Source organism: Fundulus heteroclitus, unplaced genomic scaffold, assembly GCF_011125445.2.
Source record: "Fundulus heteroclitus isolate FHET01 unplaced genomic scaffold, MU-UCD_Fhet_4.1 scaffold_128, whole genome shotgun sequence".
NCBI classification, from domain to species: Eukaryota; Metazoa; Chordata; class Actinopteri; order Cyprinodontiformes; family Fundulidae; genus Fundulus; species Fundulus heteroclitus.
The window spans coordinates 446,731-465,949 of NW_023396540.1; the positions used below are offsets into that span (position 1 = coordinate 446,731).

General features: G+C 36.7%; 1 protein-coding gene across 20 annotated transcripts in view; it reads right to left on the reverse strand.

Annotated features, from left to right (window-relative positions):
- The window catches only part of cacna1da (calcium channel, voltage-dependent, L type, alpha 1D subunit, a), a gene marked incomplete at its 5' end in the record, with an annotated part of 66,719 nt that overhangs the window by 2,746 nt on the left and 44,754 nt on the right, over positions 1-19,219 (reverse strand). For 10 of the 20 annotated variants that reach the window (XM_036128999.1, XM_036128988.1, XM_036128993.1 and 7 more), the window contains 13 exon segments: positions 35-141; positions 1,697-1,845; positions 2,018-2,146; positions 4,466-4,492; positions 7,144-7,532; positions 10,204-10,320; positions 13,746-13,879; positions 16,466-16,567; positions 17,132-17,234; positions 17,340-17,436; positions 17,521-17,648; positions 18,830-18,989; positions 19,086-19,177. In XM_036128999.1, the coding sequence (XP_035984892.1) occupies positions 35-141; positions 1,697-1,845; positions 2,018-2,146; positions 4,466-4,492; positions 7,144-7,532; positions 10,204-10,320; positions 13,746-13,879; positions 16,466-16,567; positions 17,132-17,234; positions 17,340-17,436; positions 17,521-17,648; positions 18,830-18,989; positions 19,086-19,177 (1,734 nt within the window). 20 annotated transcript variants of the gene reach the window in all.

Genomic DNA, 19,219 nt, shown 5'->3' on the forward strand with positions numbered 1-19,219 from the left:
TCAAAAACATAATAGGAAAATGGGCTTGGATTACCTGATGCTGCATAAGGTGCAGTGGTAGAGCAGTACGCTGATGTGGAAGCTCATCTTGGCTACTTTGTCTACGCAAACACTCAAAGTTAAAGGAAGGCCTTCTGTTACCTGAAGGAGACCAAAGTGGACCAGTAGGACATTAAAGGTAAAGTACATAAATCAGTCAAAGAAGAGCACCTCTGGTTTGTCCAAGACAATGTTTTATTTTTCATCGCTAGCTTGGAAATAAAAACAAGACATAAATTCAATAACATTTTCATCTCCATTTTCATCCTGTTAAAGCTATAGTTGTTAATCCTGCTCAGAAACAGTTTATGTTATATTGGGTGAAATGGTGTTTCAATACTGAGAGTAGGCGATGCATTATGTATTCAGAAAAGGGAATGAAAAAAAATGTATATAACTTTGAGAGCTGAAGGCCTGTAAAAACTCTGACCAATCCCTGCCATTCAGTCCAAATGGCAAGGATTGGTCAGTGGATTGGTCCTGCCTTTTCGATTGGATGTCTCATATGGCAATCATTTTGACGCAGTCACATAACGCCATTGTGTGTGCTCGTTCCTTGTCATTTTCCACTTGCTGGATGCACACTTCTAGTGTTTATGTATCCAGTTAGCTTTGGTGTTAGCTGTTCATTGTTAGCGTCGTGGCTCTAACCGTATACTTTGAATATGGCTGAGAGTCACAAGAAGCAAACCATGTACAAGATCATGGGTGGAAAGAAATAAGACTAGAGTGGATTTGGGAGAGTTTTTCACGGGATCTCACTTAGGAGCAGAAGACCAGGTAGGATGGTCTTGCACATGTGCAGTTATTCAAAAAGGGAATTGGGCATTTCTTACTTACATTTGTGGAAAAGTCGCCCTCTCTACCTTTTAGAGTCACAAGGAGGCTGGCATCTTTCTCAGTAATACATTAATTATGTTATTAAATGAAAAATCAACACACTTTAATTAAAGAACAAGCAATTATTTCACTGTTTAAATAGTTTACTATCATCGTCACTGTGCTGCAGCATATTATGAAATTATTTTTGCCACACATCCTTACCTATCAATCCATTTCAGATTAACATAAAGCAGTCCATGAGCTTTTACAATAATTAAACAAAGTAAATAAAAACATTATAACAATACAAATTATATTTGTAAATTACTATTTAAACTAGTTAAATTGTTATGTATTTAAATAATGTTGGTCATTATTTCAGATTTTAAAAAATCCAACAAGCACTCAATTATAATTTCTACTTTAAGTGTTTAATTAATGCCGTATTTCTAGATGCATATCGATTGAACAACTTTATTTTTAAGTTAGTATTTATTAAAGTAAGTATTTTCTTATTCTTTCAATGATGATGATGATGATGATGATGATGATGATGATGATGATAATTACTATCACTACTATTATTCTTATATTATTCTTATGATTTTAGCATAAAAATGCTAATTCAATTTATTGTAGTGGATAAGAATATTCAAAAACATGTAGACTTTCTGATAAAATTCTGTTTTCTATTGCTTCAGACTTGGGGGTATAAGCTATTTTACTTTTGCGTAATTTCACATAAACAAAAATGTATACAACAAACTGTGTCGTACTGCTTTGTATAACGTATAACGTTTTCTTTGCACCGTTAGTTTTGCATACAGAGACGTACATGCGGCACCTTGAGGTGTGGCAGGAAGCAGTCTTCTCTTCGGAGACCTCCGCGAGTCCCGGTACAGAGGCTGCTCATCATCATCATAGTAACTGTCAGGGTGATGGTAGCCTTTAGGAGTTTCATACTCCGTGTCACTGGTCTGATACCTGCAGGTCAGATGAAAAATGGAGCTCATTAGAAAGCTGCACAACCAACAGCCACAAGTGTTTGGGATACGTGTCTGGGATCCTGCAAAATGAAACAATGTAAAACCTCAGTAAACACATTGCACGCTTGTAATCAATACCATAAGAATGAGAAAGTAAGAGAGAGTAATACCTATCCCCCGACAGCATACTGTCCTCCTCATAAAACTCCTCCCCACTGAAATATTCCCCAGAGAAGCGGTCCTCATCAATCTCCTCTTCTCTGCGGATAGTGGGGTGATGGCCGTCTCCTCTCTGAGACCTGAGGGACAATAAGGCAAAAGGGTAATTGTGTCCATCCCGCTGCATATCTGGGGCATTACTGGTGAACGGTCATGCATTTCCATGCAGACACCAGTTTCATAGGGGGCAGCAAAGCTAGGAAAACCCCTGATAAATATTTACCACGTAATGCAAAGACAACATGAAGATATTTCAAGATACAGAGCAAATATCTGTTGTCTAACATTACATTCACCATTAGAACAATTAGAATGTATTATTATGACATTATTTGATAATGCAGTGCTGATAAATCAAGCCCCCTGAGCCTTGTTCTAATTCATTCCATATTTTGCTTCATGCAGAAAACAGGTTAACCATTAACATTGAATATACATACGTACATTTACAGCAGAATGTATGCCAAGTCAAAAAAGGGACCTTACAATATTGTAGTGATCTCTGCCTAATACTTTTTTGTAAGCAATTTACTGAAAGAGGAAAATGAAAGAACACCAATTTTCTGAAGTACATGTAAGTACCAATAAGGACATGGTAAAAGAATGTCTTCTAATAGGTTAGAAAGTTATTTCAATCTAACTTTGTGTGGAAAAAATAGATAAATACATCACACTACAGATTCTATACTGTCACTATTTACCAAACAAAGATGAGTCCATAATGTGAAGTCTGTGTGAAAAACTAAGTACACCCCATGATTCAGTAGGTTAGTACCAACAATGGCTGCAATAACTTGAAATAGTTGTTGTCTATAAGACATTATTGTTCCCTCATAAGGCCATGAAGGTCCCACCTCAGCTCTTCAATCATGTTGAGTTTTGGTCCTGGACTGCTGTACCTTGATTAGCTGCTATGCCTTAGATCATTGTCCTGTTAGAACACAGTTTTGACCAAACTTTAGCCATCTTAACTCTAGAATACTTGGTAAATGGAGGGCTTCATGATCAACTCACTAAATGCAAGGTGTCCAGGTCATGTGTTTGATAAACAAGTCAAAATCACCAACCTACTACCACCATGCTTGGCAGCTGATATATCAAGGGTTTGATCTTATATGTTGTTTTGGTTGCTGCACATTATGGCCAACTGTCTCTACTTTGTCATCTGTGCAGAGGACACAGTTCCAGAAGTGTAGTTGTTAATTTACTGTACATACAATTTTGTAAAAATAGGTGGTGCTGCCATATTCTTTTTAGAGTTATTATATTTTTCCTAAAAAAAAAAATCCACATTTGGCAGTCTTTTTCTTACTGTCATAGACATAAAATTTCTCCTGCTTACTGTGCCATGTAAGGTCTGAGATGGCCTTTTTGGCTTGCAGTTTATCTGATAACTGCAAAGTCTGAATTTGGGTTGTTTTACTGACTTCAAATTGTTTGGAAATTGCCTCATAACTCTTTCAGATTTGATTGGCAGCAACAATTGCTTGAACCTCCATGCTCCAGGCTCTGCAAGGATGTAGAAGTAGAGTGATTTTCTTTTCCATTTTGCTTGATTTTTAGTTAATAAATAATGACAGTGTGGAATCTCTTGCATGTTTTTGTCCAATTGAGATTATATTTAAATAGTTCCTAAAGTAGGAAAATACCAAATAATTTCTATTATATTTTGACCTTTATGGTTTGAAAAAGGTGTGCTCTTTGTCAATACACTGAATTCGATCGTATTTAGTTATTCTGTCTATGCTCACTAATATTTAATTTTCATTGAATTGGCAATTTATTTATTTTTTTACAAATAATAACTAATCATATACGAACATTGAAGGAAAAGTTGAAACACAAACAAAGCAATTTAAAGAAAACTATTTGATCCGCAAGAAATATACACCAAAAATGACTTAAACAGTCAAGAAAAATATTTAGCCAGGTATAAGATGGTCCAGTTTTACAATATAGCAGTTAAAAGTCACAATTTATAAGAAATGAGCATGGAAAATATGGTTGACAAATATCCCTGTGGTTTTGTGAAGATTCAGTATACATTTTAATAAAACCAACTTCATGACACTATTTCAAAAGAGAAAAATAATAGCAAATTGACTAATTTTAGCTTCAAATGCAAAATCAAATTGCTGAAAATAGCTGTGCCACAGATATTTTTTGTTAATCTCCTTCCACAAAATCCCTGACAAGATGAGTCATAGGCACACCCCTGATATTTATTGTAGATTAATTAATAATTTACGTCATTGACACAAGTGTTTCATAACAGCTTAGTTTACTGTTTTTTTATGGATTTAGCAAGAATGCAGCCATCCATTTCAAAATGAAACAAAAACAACCCTTTAATGCCTTCAAGACATAAAGCTGACACCAAACCTAAAAGAACAACATACCTAACATACGTCTCATAGTAGCGCCTTCTGTCCAAGAGAGCAGAGAGATGATTGAGAGAAAGCATTTTAGTTAGGAAGGAGAAAGGGAGAACACAGAGAAAAGGGTGGAAGAGGAGGGACATATATATCTCATACAGTATATGAAACATATACAGCACTGTCATATATATGTATGAGGAGGACAGAGCATGATAACACATGATGTGTGCTCATATGTTGTAGGACGGTTCAGTTGTTTTGTCCTTGAAAAAAAAACCTCACTGTTCATGCATAATAACAATGTAATTAAATTGCTCTTCAAACTAAGCCTAAAATAAAACTCTTTCAATGCTGCCAACTAAACACAATATCTGAAGAATATCATGTTGGTCCCTCATTAAATTAATTATCAAAACAAAGGCCTGTGATTATTTGCTCCACATGCTGATGAAAACTCTGCTTGCATGAAAGGTGTTTTTTGCTGCTAAAGGCCTTTTTGCATAGAAACTACTATATATTTAGTTTTATGTTTTTTTAGATACAGTTACCTTTAAAATCAGTGGAACATCAACATCATGCTTTATATCTGCTGTATATTGGAACAAATTGGGTTTTATGTAAAAATGTGTTCATGACAAAAGATATTGGCATTTGTGCTTTTATTTTGGTGTGTTCACAAGAGCTGTAGCAATGCCTGCCTTTCTCAGATGATAACGTTAACCCATTTTTATCACCTGCAAAAAAACCTTGGGGTGACCCCAGTGAAAGCAGATTCCTCACCGTGCAAGTCGAATTCTGGGGACTTAAATCTTATTTAGTTAAGTTAGAAATTAAGAAAGCTTTAAAATAACTCACTATTAGTCATAATGTTAAATATCTACAACTGATTTGTGTCAGACTGGATGTGAATTCTGTGGTAATTCAATGATGTGATTATATGTCTGAGATCACAAGAGAATGACTCAATAGAAAAAAAAATGTCAGTTGTGAGATTATTGTTAAAAACAACGGGATAATTTCTGGAGATTAGAAAGATTTTCTGCTGATTTAAGGAAACTGAGGAGCCTACCAACCAGAAATTAAAATTGTGAGGTGGACAGCGTGATCCAAACATCTGGTCCACATACCTGTTCAAGTGGCTCACTGGTCACACCTATGCTAGGAGTAAGAACACCCCTCAATTGACAGACCCACCTCTGGCCAAATTAATGTGCTAGGTCTCAGACATCAACCAAGATGAAAGCCAAGAGTCGGAACAGTTCCATGAAGATGAAACAGCAACAAACAGGACCAAAAGTAAGGTGCACTGTTTATTCTGTTGTAGCTGTGTTTGTGAAGTTAGATGATAGGTTTACATGTAATCCTAGTCTGTCCGCTGTGAGAACTTTAACCAAAGTCAAATTCTTTGACTGAGCACAATCGATAAAGAAATAGAGATGGCCCAATAAAGATGATACTGATTCTCATGATTCCAACTAGTTTTTAAAACATATCCTTTTTTACAAATTAATTATTTTAGTTTAGGATCAAAGATGAAAGTCAGTAATAGGCCATACAACTTTTTTAGGTTTCTAAGTACCCGCTAACTTCAGCTTGAAGTCTGATACATGATTAAAAACACCAAACGTTTACACTCTGCAGTTGGTTGCTGGTTATTTTTGCTCCATCGCCATTTCAGCCGTTCAGGCCTTTCATATCAGACTTTGCTTTGTAACATTTTGAACAGTGCATGTTATGTTGTTAATCCTCTTCTTTGAGAACCAATGATTTGGTTATTTTCCCATAATTTTCACATGGTCTATTCTATGGTATTATGGTTACAAGACCATAAAAAAATCATTGCTCCCTCCAGATGCTTGCTCCAAGTTATGTCAGACTGATCAGGGAAAATTAGCTAATTAACGTGGCTCTATGGGATTACAACCAGAACCAAAAGAAATAAACTTTTAAGTAACGTTTGTGGACAAAATGGTTTATTTAGGGGTACAAAGCTGAAGTAGGCTAAGATGAATTGGGCAATGAATCAGTACACAACTGGCATATGAATAAGCCTTTCTGAAAATGCAACTTGTGAGGTTTAAATCTGGAAATTAACTTGGTCAATCTAAAACAATCTTTCACGGTGAGCTAGTTATTTTAGGTTGACATCAGAAACCTCCTGTTGGTTACATACAACTGTCAATAAGTGTGCTCAATTCAAAAAGGAGGGATCAGCTTTCAAGCAAAAGCTGATATTTTCTGTTTATACAACAGATTTGGATTTCATCCAAAGTAAAAGCTGAAATGCCGACCTTGTTCCAGTGTCCAACTAACATTTTGTTGTACAGCAAAAACGAGGAAGCCTGTTTTATGTTTCTAATAGTTTCAGAGCAGAATAAAGTAAGAACGTGTCTGAAGAAGAAAACGAGAGGAAATACTTTCAAACCCTGCAGGTTTTATGTGTTTTCATAATGAAGGCCAAATTGTCATTATATACTTTTATCGTAAAATTTGCCATATCTGTTACAAACAATGAGAAAGACACATGTAGTATGAGTGAAAAGTTGACACAGGTTTATGTAAATTCTAGTTTACAAAGTCCTACTTTAACCATTTTTATAGAAAATGTATATACCGTAAACAAAGAGTAAAGAAAACAACACGTGACAAATTTTACATTACATGCTGTAATTTAGCTTAGTGTTAAAAAATGTGTCTACCTTTGACCCTGGGGCGTCCGTGGCTTGTTATAGTCGTAATAGGAGGTGCGTAAACCTGGGTAACCATTAGGAGGAGCGCGTTCGTAGTAGATATGGTGCCCTCCGTTGGCCAGACTGGACATGTTGGCGTTGTTCAAGTTGATGTTGGTGGATTTAGGAGATTTGCCATAGGAGTTATGGTGGCGGTGGTGATGGTGGTGATGGTGATGATGGTGGTTGGGGTGAGCCATTGCATTGGCTCGAGAAAGACGCCCCACCGGCTGCTCCATGTGAGCGTAGTGAGGCGGAGGCTGCACCTGCAGGGGGCGCTGTGTGGTGTTGGTTTGATGCCCGTTGGTTCGTCGATGGCCACCGTTCATGAGATGGTTACCAAAGAGGCCGCCGTTACGCTACAGAAGAACGTTCAAAGCAAAACCACAGGAGCTTATTACTCACACAAAACAGCTGAGAATAATCACTGTTAATGTTTAGTCCGACAACTGGTATTGTTTCAGGAGTTATGTGTGCAAAAGTAGGTTTAAAAGCTGGTTCATGACATGACGTGAGCAAAATGTTGAGATTATTAGATTTAATGAAGGCAAAAGCTAGGCATGGGCCAGTATTGACTGCTAACTTTATGATAGCTTTTAAAAAATACCTCACTTTTTACAGTAATACTATTTTTAATCAGAAATATATAATAAAAGTTAGCTCTGTTATAAGGTACTACTATAACTTCAACTACTACTAACGTATTTCACATGTTGCTTTACTCTATCACTGCTTTGGCATTGTTATTTTTAGGGTTTTAATGACATTTTCAAATACAAATAGGACTGAGGAACAAGTGAGTCTTTTGACAGTCACTGTTTAAAGTCAGTGGCAGCTATTAAGCTATCAAGATCAAGGCTAAATTTCAAGTTTCAATCTCAGTTTTAAAGATGGTATGAACTAGACATTTACTAATTTACTAATAGTTTGACAGTTTGCTTGTTAAGATGAGTAAAATATTTATTTATTTTTTGCTGGAAAGTACATCAAGCAAAATCCACTTTTTTAACCCTTAAATATATTTTATTGTGTATCTAGGAATGCAGGAAATTTGAATGTGGTCTGTCCAGGTGCCGCGTAGATTTGTTCATATTCTGTTTGGGTTGTATTTGTCAAGTCATTCAGTTTTCTCTATTCTCTATTACTTTTTTTGAACAATTACATCACAGTATTTGCTGCAGAACTGCTAAACAAGATCATGAACTTCCAATTTACCAATTTCGCAAATCCATAATTTTTATTCCTCTGAGCAATTTTGTAGTCCAAGCTGAAGGATGCCAAAGCTACAAGTTGTTAAGTTAAAATGTCCGATTGATTGCTATATTACTCCACGCAATTCATTACAACATCTCCCAGCATCCTACAAAAATGGCCGAACGGGGGAAAGCAGGACGCTCTGTCACCTGGCAGGGGGGCAGGGTGTGAAACGTCTCCTTTGCATTTAAAGAGACGGCATCAAAATAAGTTGCTCTCAGACGCACGTGGAGGAACGTGGAGGTAAATTAATGAGCAATTCAGACCAAAATGTTGCAGTTCCACTTTATATAGACCATGACTCAATGATTTCAGTGTGAAAAGGAAGAACTGAAAAGACTGATATGTCCCCTTTAAATCAATTATCACTCCCACGATCCACCTGCAGTTTAGCCATGAGAATTACCTTCAGCTGTAAAAGCTTTTCCTATTCATGCACCAAATGTGTATAATAAGCTTTAAGTGTATTAAAGAGCCAAAGAACACGTTCCAATTGTACATGGAGTGATAGTTTGATTGGCATCACCGTCGGTGTGCTCCGGATAGCATTTTGACAGTCACATTACTGTAGAATAGCTAAACCCTCATAAGCAAATCATGGACAGATTATGTGGACAATGGTGATACTTGGCCAACCACTGTACCCTCTAATATAAAGTAGGCTATAGTGAAAAGTTTTTTTTGGAAAGGATGTGCTGGCACCACATTCTAGTAATGTTTTAAATTACAGCTCTTATCAGAAGCAGTTGTTTGCCAACATGGTAAATTACGGCCTTGCAACAGAGCTAGTTTTAAATTGCTCTTTAGGGTGCCAGTTTGCAAGGCTCCAAAGCTGCTGAACTTAGACATTTTCAGATCCTACCTGCCGGACAAATCACTATATAAATCTTCACTCTATGAACTTACATTTGAACTGTACATGGAGATCATTACTTTTATTTTGGATGGACATTGTGTTATCCACTGATAACTGAGGGCTTGGTTCTGTTCTTTTATGCTCTTGTTTCTCACTATTGGTCATTGAAATTAATTTAACTATCATTAGCTTCAAACGTAAACACAATTTAAATGGACAAATGGTCTAAATTATAACATATGCTCTCAATAAATTAATCTCATGTTTTTAAAACAAACGTGCAAAGGAATTTCCCTTTTTAGCCATTATGCACTGGTATACTGCTGAGGTCAACCTTTTAAATTTAGCTTTAATGAGAAAAAATATAGAATCATACTTTTAAAAGAAATTAATAACAGCCTAGTCCATTAGTTTACTGTACATCTGAAGTGTTTGTATCCTGAAATTCAGCTGATTTTTATACTAGATTTATAACCTCAACCTCATTTGAAAGTTTATTTCAATCCCTTTTAAATAAAATAATTTATAATTTCATATAAAACCTTTGACAAATTCTCTTACTCGCCTTCCACGAATCCTAACATGTATGGAAGAGGCCGGAGAAGACATTAAATGTTTAAACTGCAGAACAGCCAGATTTAGCATTAGTAGCATTGGGTTGTTAAAATTATGACATAACTTGATACTGACAAACTGGCCCATGCCTAGAAAAAAAATGGAAAACATATCTGAAGCAAAGGAAAACAAATGCATACACTTTGCAAAGGCTGTTAAACTTAGATTAAAATATTTTGTATTTACATTTGCATCTTTTTGTAACCTGTGCATGTGCATTACTAATAAAACACATGAATCAAATTACCATAAAACTAAATTTTGCACCAAACATTTCCCCCCTCAAGCAGGGTTAAATCATTTACCCTATAAATTTCCTCGTCTTCCTCTGGAATAAAGTCTACTAGTTCGTCATCCTGCAGGTCGCATGATATCGCTCGGCGAATTTCGGGCCCAATATCATGCAGCGTGCGAAGGCCAGCCTGTAATCATGACAACAACAGGGCTAAGCGCTAAGGCTGGGACCTTCATCGTATAGTTCAACCGTACAGTCACAGCCACCATACATACTAGGCAGACACGCACCTTTGCTGTGAAACACCTGGCATTTAAAAAAAACTGACAGACTGGGGTAGATGAGAACAAAGAGACAGACACAAGGGCTTTTTGGGATACTTTGAGAAATATTTGCCTAAAAGTGTCTCAAGTTGAAATCAGCTTTAAAATAAAATCAAAGTTTTTTGGATGAAATGCATATAATTTACTGCATTAGCATTTAGTATCAAACACAGTCACGGCATTAGTTGCTTGTTATTTCACATCCACATCGAGTTTGTTGGAATCGCATGATGGCTTTTAAAATTTCTGGCTTGTTAATGTCTGTTAACATGTTAATGTTTCTTTGTGTCTTGTATGAAAAAAAAACAAAAAAACATTTGATCTTGTTGCATCAAAAGATTGTAAATAATGTTAATTGCAATTGATGTTATTTTTTTCATTTACTCCCAATGCTGTGTTTATTTGCTTTAGGATTCGATCAAAGTCTACTCATTACTTACCAGTTAATTCACTATGAAGACAAACTTTATTTTGATGTGGGATTCTGTGAAAATGTCATCAAACTGTTATCACAATTAAGAGCATATGTTTGCTGGAAAAGGACTTTATTGGGGAAATAAATTATAATTAAATGCTTGAAATCTATCTTGAAAAGGAAGTGATTCTGATTATTAAATCAATCATATCTAAGCATTAAAAGTAATAAAGTGTAAAATATACAGCATGCTGTATCAGGACTGAGTAACTTATTTTTACAGTGATGTTCTCTTGCTTTTTTCCCTCTTTATCAGCACTTGTGTCCCTTTTGCTTTAATACCTAATCTATGCAGGCTGGGATGTGTCAAGTCTGTTCAACATGGATTGAGTCATTTTCCATTACAATTGAGCTGCATCTCAATGAGGGCAAGATCTTTAATAGAAAAGCGGACCCACAGTCCAATAGACCAACACAACAACAGTGTAGACTGCTGCTCTGTTTATGGCTGTTGTCAGACTCAAAGTAAAAGAGGAGTAGCAGAGGAGGCTGTGGGCAGCTAGATGAAGCACTCTGGATATGTACAGGAGAGAGAAAGAGAGGCCACGTGGTATCAAATTGAAGGAAATGAGCTAAAGAAAATGTGAACGTAAGCTAACACTACCTAATGTTAATGCTACCTAATGCTAGCATGCTATAATTAGTGGATAAAGGGAATTAATGATCAACATTTTGGGCTCAAAGTACAGTACTTTATACATAGTCAATGAGTGCCGCCAAGTGTTCATATAATTAGTGGCTGAATAATTCAGAAAAGAAGACACCAGATTCAGGGTCACTAGTGTGTTGGTCATTTCAACTACTCATCTTGTTCAGTGAATCTTCACCAGTACAGACAGAGCATCTGCACAGTGTAGTAAAAGACAAAGCAATGTTACTATTGGGTCGATACTGTAACAATTGCATGGCACTTCAGTTAATTTCTTGGAAGTGACACATATGTGTCGTGTATATGACAACGGAGATCACAAGTCTTCACAAGTCAGTTCTCCCAAATCCAAATAAATTCTAGTCTTCGAAACGTGTAGGCTAGGAATTCAACTCCTAAACTGATAGTCAAGCCTCAATTAACAAATGAATATTTAACAGATAATTTTTAATGTTTTAAACAGTTATTTAACCTGTCAAAAAACAGTTATTAGGCATATAAATCACAGTCTGGGAATTCCAGTGGCTAATACTTCAGGTTCTCTCATGCACAGAAAAATATGAGCAACCAGCAGATGACCCATTAAAACTACAGTCTATGCCATATATAACCATTTAGCCATGTTGTTCATAAGACTTTAGTCCCAGACCATGAGTTTAAAACCGGGATCTCACTGACTACGATGTGGCTACAGATCCGATCCAGCACTGCAGCTTCTCCGTAAACCCCTACTCATACTGCTCCTACTGAAATAGCAGCCAGCTGTGGCGCCAGATGCAGAAACAGCACTCGTGAGAACAGAAGTTCACATTAGTTCATGCCCTTGTTGGGAGTTCATGCAATAACCAATGCAATATTTAGGAAGTGGCTCATAAACAGTAGCAGTATTCAGCTGTACAAGCACTACCTCATTGATTTCCCTCACAATTAATGCTAGGGATGCTCTACCACGCCCGTTTGACCCCGTGTCACCAGTTATTATGTAACGTTCACATTTCTGAGTGAACGCATGCATGGAGGCATAGAGAGCTAAAATAGACAGAGTTTGCATTGCAGAGTTTGTTTGCAAGAAATCTAAGAGATTTGAGATGGTTAAGATGCAGTAAATCTGTGTTAGAAAGGACCCTAGTCTAACAAGCTGTTAGCTTTATTGTACAGTCTAAAACTCCAAAGAGGAAACTGGAATCTAACAAAAAGGTGAGATATTGGCAACACAAAACTCCAGTTTTAAAAATATTGTTTTCCTTAACCTTTACTTATAGGAGGTGGCTGTCATGATACACTGAAGCTGAGGCATCACCAATGGCAGTCTAGCTACATTTGCTTCATTATTGATCACTAATAAGGAGATAAAGCTTATAATTAAATAGTCTGTGGGTTTTCCCAATTAATCTTAATTTATTATTAACTGCAGCATAGTTTGTAGATCATTATGCCCGGTGGGTCACATGTAATTCAACAGCCTTTTGCAGCATACTCCAATAAAAAGGAAAACACAAAAAACAGCCTCGTGTTTAGTGTCCTTTTTGACATTTAGTTACAAACTGAGTGTTGTAGTTCCCTAACAACATCCTTTCCTCCAGTTGTCTCTGCTGTATGAGTGCATCATAAATTAACTTTCTACCTGCCAGGAAATGGTGATAAAGAAACTAGCTGGTGTGTAATTTATGTCATATACGGTGCACTACAAGATATATGGAAATACTTAAGCCATATATCATCACAGTGAAGTAACAAAAATAGCCAAAGCTTTGTGAACTATATGAGACGTGGTTTGTAATGCACAGAAAACAAAGGCGCTGGAGACAATGATACATGCTTAACATGAACATGTATGACATTTAAAAGACATAAAAAGACCAAACGCACAAATTAGAAACATATACATCACAGTAACAAATTCATACTGTACACCTAGATCATGAGCGCCCTGCTGGATCATAAATCATAGACATTAGCATATTTGATGATATCTGAGTGAAATGCATAAAAGAACAGTTACAGACTTGACTTAAACATTTTTATTACATCCATTCTCACGGTTGTCATTTATCCTTTCTTCCTTCACACACACACACACACACACACATACACACACACACACACACACACACACACACACATACACACGCAGCATCCTCTCGCAGAAACACCAGTTCACTTACCTGTAGGGCAATGGCCGTGTTGTTCTGGGAGGGGTGTGCAGCCACCAGGCCTTCCTCTTTACGTTTCTTGAATTTCCTAAAGTAGTCCTGTATCAGGAAGGTGGCATAGAACTTCCCCACGGTTACCTCATCATCTGAGTGAACAGACCACACAAATGCCTCCTGTGTCAGCAGGTCACTACACACAGCAGCCTGAGAGGGAGAAGGAGAGGCCTTCTTCCCCCCCACGTCCGTTGAGGTTTAAGCTTAAGATGAAAGAGGTTTTCTCAGCATGTCAGAAACATTCATACTGATAGTGTACAAATTGTGGATCACCTCTGATATATTTTGAAAATGAAGAAAACAAAATTTTTAACATTTTTTTGTGTGTGTGAATAGATTTTAAATGTAAACGTGTAGGTATAGAATTGTATCTACGGTACTGTGCGAAAAGTTTGAATCGCTTAATTCTTTGCAAATGGCTGTTTTGACAATTTTCAGATACATTTTTTAGTTGCTTAACTTTGAACAAAGCATTACTCAGGCTTTAGCTGTGTTTTATCTACACTAATTGACAATTAAAACTCTTGGTTGCCAGCAACATAATCAGCTACTTTCCTGTATTTTAGTGAAGCTGGGAGAACGAACTCCAATCTGGACAGAATGGCAAGTCAGTTCAGACCTTTGGCCACGCCTGTCGTAGTACTGAACACTAGTATTGAATTTAGTAATTTGCAGATTTTATCAAACATTTATTCAAAACTTAATTCATATCGTAGTTTAGTGATTACAAGCAAAAAATAAATACATTATTTTAAAAAAAACTTCTAATACAGCTACACTTTGTCTTTTCATATAGCACAAGTCAATCTGTTGTGATCATGGGTGATAGGGATATGTTAAATTCTCCAGTTGAGTATGTGAGGAACTCCCCAATGGTACAAAATGTATCTAAGTGCACATTTGCTAGTTTTGCTTTGAAAAGTATTTGTTAAACTATCTGTAAAACTGCTCAGCGTACCTTTTATAGTGTCTAAATGTTCACATTCATAAGATATCACTCAAAACCCTCCTAGATTAATTGTGATTTAGCCATAGGGCTCAAAGGTGCTTTTCATTTGAGGTAAGTTTGCTTTTGTAGGTGGAGATAATTATTTTTTTTTTTACTTTGTTCAAATAACAAAAAAATAAATAAATTGCTATATCTCAGTAGTAATCTCACACCTGAGTTTCATTTTAAGAGTAAGAGTTTTTTTTATTGTTCCTCTAGTGCTGAATATGTACTCCATTTTTCCTTATTTTTTATTTTTTTATGTTTTTTTTTTTGGGAGGGGAGTGGTCTAGCCCACAAACTAAAACAGCACATGCATTTCAATTGTCAAATATAGAATATTATCTTCTAAAGAATACCAAAAAAAATGTTCAGAGCACAATTAAAGCCAACCCACAACAGTGGTACTTTCACCACAGTTTGAGAACTATAGTACTAGAATTCAAAGAACAGAAAAAATGTGGCCTTGAAGTTTGCTTAGTGTTAACTAGACTGTAAACATTGTTGGCAAATTATTGTTCTATTGGTAGTAACATTTAAAATGGTGAAAATGATTAAGTCATTGCCTGTTGTGCGATTATTTTTTGCTACCAGCCTATAACAGCTTCTTTTGAACTGCATTTTTGATTATGAATCATCATAATAGAGTTGGTTTTAATATTCTAACCTCCATCATGTGATTTCAAATGTGTGACATTTTTATAAATCGGTAGTTTTACTGTTTTCATGTTTTAAGATCGGTGTTACTTTCATTAGAAGGCAACAACTTGTTAAGATCAAATGCAAAGAAATGTTCTACTTTGGCACATGCAGACATGCAGATCTACTTTAAGCATTATACATGTCAGCCCTCCTGAGTAACATCTGTTTCATTACAAATGCCTCATACTAAATTATGCTAATGTTGCAAACTATGCTGAAAGCTGTGCATAGGTGTTTTCTTGCGTTATTCTTCTTTTTCCTTGTAGGACTAAAGTGTGTGCGTGTGTGTGTGTTTGTGTGTGTGCGCGCGTGTGCGTGTGAAAGAGAGGGTGGGAGAATCATTCTGAAGCAGGGGTCTGAATCACTTTGAACAAGCACGCTGGGGACAGAGATTGGACAGAGAGGCAACACTAGTTCCATGCCACCACCCTAAAACAGAACTGCTTCAGAATATTCTGAAGTGCTTCAGAGTTTTTGGATACAGAGATATATGAGAGGAGAATAAAGCTGTAAAAGCTCAAGCGGTGAGTAAAAGACAAAAAGTTGAGACAACAGAGCGAGTCAGAGAGCAAGAGACAGCAGTGAGAGGGGACAGAGAGTATTAGTGAGAGATAGAGAGATAGAGAGAGAGAGAGAGAGAGAGAGAGAGAGAGACAAAGCATGCACTTGCACAGTGGTCTACAAGGCCATGCAAGCCCAAAGCCCAGCAGATAGTCAGAGGTCTCCATCAGCATCCAGGGCAGGAGTGTGGACAAAGTACACACATATAAAAGACGAACTGCTGTGAGGACAACCAGGAGAACATGAGCAGAGCAGATACATATAGGTTTGTACTGTATATACCAAACAAATTTCCATAAAAGAAGGCTTGAGATATCTTATGTCGGCATTAATATGTGAACAGTATGGCTGTAAACTGAGCTTATATGCGTGTCCTTCTCAACAAGGCGTGTAAGTTCAATGACAAAGAATAGTCAGTTCCACTAACCACCAGCAGGAGGCACCACTTGATCCAGCAGCTTCATGCTGGTTCTCTTCCAGATCTTCTTGATGACCGCTCGCAACTCTTCATTGGCTTGCTCCAGGTTACCTGAATCACAGAAGAAAAAAAAACACAAAAAATAATATAAATTACAGCCAATGTCAAATGACAAATACAGTTTCAAGATTAATCACTGGAAAGGAAAGCTCCTTGCAAAGTGTTTAACTCTTTTTCCCATTTTTTTCATGTCAAAACCACAAACTTGAACAAAAAAATAAAAAAATGGGTTTTATGTGACAGACTAACAAAGTAATGGAAATATGCTTCTCTTTTTTTAAATAAAAATCTGATATCTGTGGCATACATGTTCAGCCTACCACAATTTTGTACAAATAACCTTTGCTTCAATTAGTCTTTTGCTAATTTATTTGCCCTGTCAGACTGGATGAATTGCATCTGTAAACATGTTTTGCCACGGATTCTTAATTGGACTTTGGTCTAGGCTTTGACTGGGTCGTTCCAAAGGGAACTGAAAAACTGAGAATTAAATTGGAAATTAATTTCATTTCATTCTGAAATGAACTCCCATAAACTTAAAACAAAGTTTGTGGTAGTAACATCAAACATTTTTTGAGAAAAAAGTTCACCGTATAAAATGATCCATGTTTATACCTTCAGTTTTTATTTTCAGAGCTGTGCGCACCAGGGCAAACAAGGTAGCATTAAACATGACTGTCCCATCACTGTTGAGTGGCATGTTCATGGCTACCAGCCTCTAAAAAAGTCAAACAATCACAGATTTTTAACATGACAAACAGATATTCGTTGTTTCTGAGGGACATTTGTGTAAAACATCGTTTTGGAACAGAGAAAAAGAGACCTTGCAGGCCACTCTGTGAGGACACAGTTTACCAAACCCAAGAGGGGGCTGTATACGTCGAAGCAGGGTCACCACATCTAGATGTTTGATTCGTCCTCTACATGAGAGGAAACAGGACGTTTGATGAGTTAAAGAGGCAAAGTTTGACAGAAAAGGTGTTTTTAGAGAACAAGACCCATACTTTGCCTCAGGGTCGTACTCTGACCAGATCCTCTTGAATTCGTCGAGGTGGTGAGGACCAAGAATGGACCAATCACGTGTCAGATAGTCAAAGTTGTCCATGATGACGGCCACAAACAAATTGATGATCTGCATGAATTGGAAAAAAAGCTGTTTATACGAATGTCACAAACTTTTTTAAAGACAGGCTTCAGTACATGAGGTGTATTGTGGTTATATTTTATGGTCTAAAATATGTCTAAAACAAAACACCAAACCACAATCTTTGACTAGCCACACCCAAGCCAAAATACTGCCTGACCTGAAGGATCAAAAAGCTCTCATAAAGAACCTGACTGGAAAGATGAAGGTATCTAAGATGTCTCTAAAAGCTACACATCTCGATCTAAAACTCAAGAGCAGATGAGAAACAAAGTCACAAACATCAGTCTGGAAAGAATTACAAAGCCAATTGTAAGGCTTAGAGAGTTAAAATGTTTTCTACACTGTCCATAAATGAAAACAATAATATAAATGTTGAACTGTGGTGGACCTTCCCAGGGATGGCCAACCCAACAGAAATACTGTAATAACTCATCCAGTAGGTCACTGTTAAGGTCAGATTTCATGATTCAAAAAATGAGCAAAAATAAAAAAAAATGGTATTCATGGGTGACTTCCAAGGCAAAAAATACCTCCAAATTAAAAAGAAAACAACGGCCTGTCTCATACTCACCACAACATGAGCTAGGCCTCATAGGTAGCTCCCGTTAAATCTGCCTTAAAACTAATCCAACATTCAGAAACACAACGTACTCTAACTTTTTTAATTTACACAGGCCTAACATAAAATGTTGTTTTATGATCTGCAACATTTAAGTATGGCAATAAAAGGAAAAACCTAAACAATGTGTGAGGGGAAAATACTTCTTCATAAATTTATATATACTATATTACAACTTTTCTCTCACAAACTTCTATTTGAATAAAAATCTTTACAACGGCAATATCAAAACTGAAATTAGTTCACTCCCACACCAAATCAAATAAAACTGGCAACATTTAATGGCTCATTCCATTTAGTCTTGGCATCATTAAACACTCTTCTTAAGAGTCAACACTTTGTAAGCCAAGGAGCTTTTATGGCAAACTTGCAATTTATGCAGAAAATATACACAAAAGTTTCCCCTGAAGAACTTGGTGACTGCGATGTGTTTGTGTGTATTCAGATTTCTAAACACACATGCAAATAAAAGGTTGGAAAGGATACTGTAACTAAACTGATTAAATACAACTAAGCCATACACAGTTGGGAAAATACATATACGTACCAAGAAAGCACAGAGCATGTAGAAAGTAATGAAATAAATGATTGCAAATCCACTGCCACAAGTCATCTCCTCCCCGGGGTTGTAGTCCGACTCTGGATCACACAGTTTCCCCGGCATACAGGCCAACATAATGTCCTGCCACGCCTCACCTGTGGCACACCTGAAGGGCACAAAGACATAACAGATTGTTATGACTATTAATCACCCAGAAAGTTTACAACCAAAGTTACTTTTCTAAAGGTTGCTGATAACGCACCTAAAGAGGAGAAGCACAGCCTGGGGGAAGGTCTGGAAGTTGTTGTTTCTGTTAATTTGGGTGCCATCGACCATGGCAATCTTTCCAAAAACCTATAAAAAAGAAACTGTATGGTAAATCAAATTGGACCAACA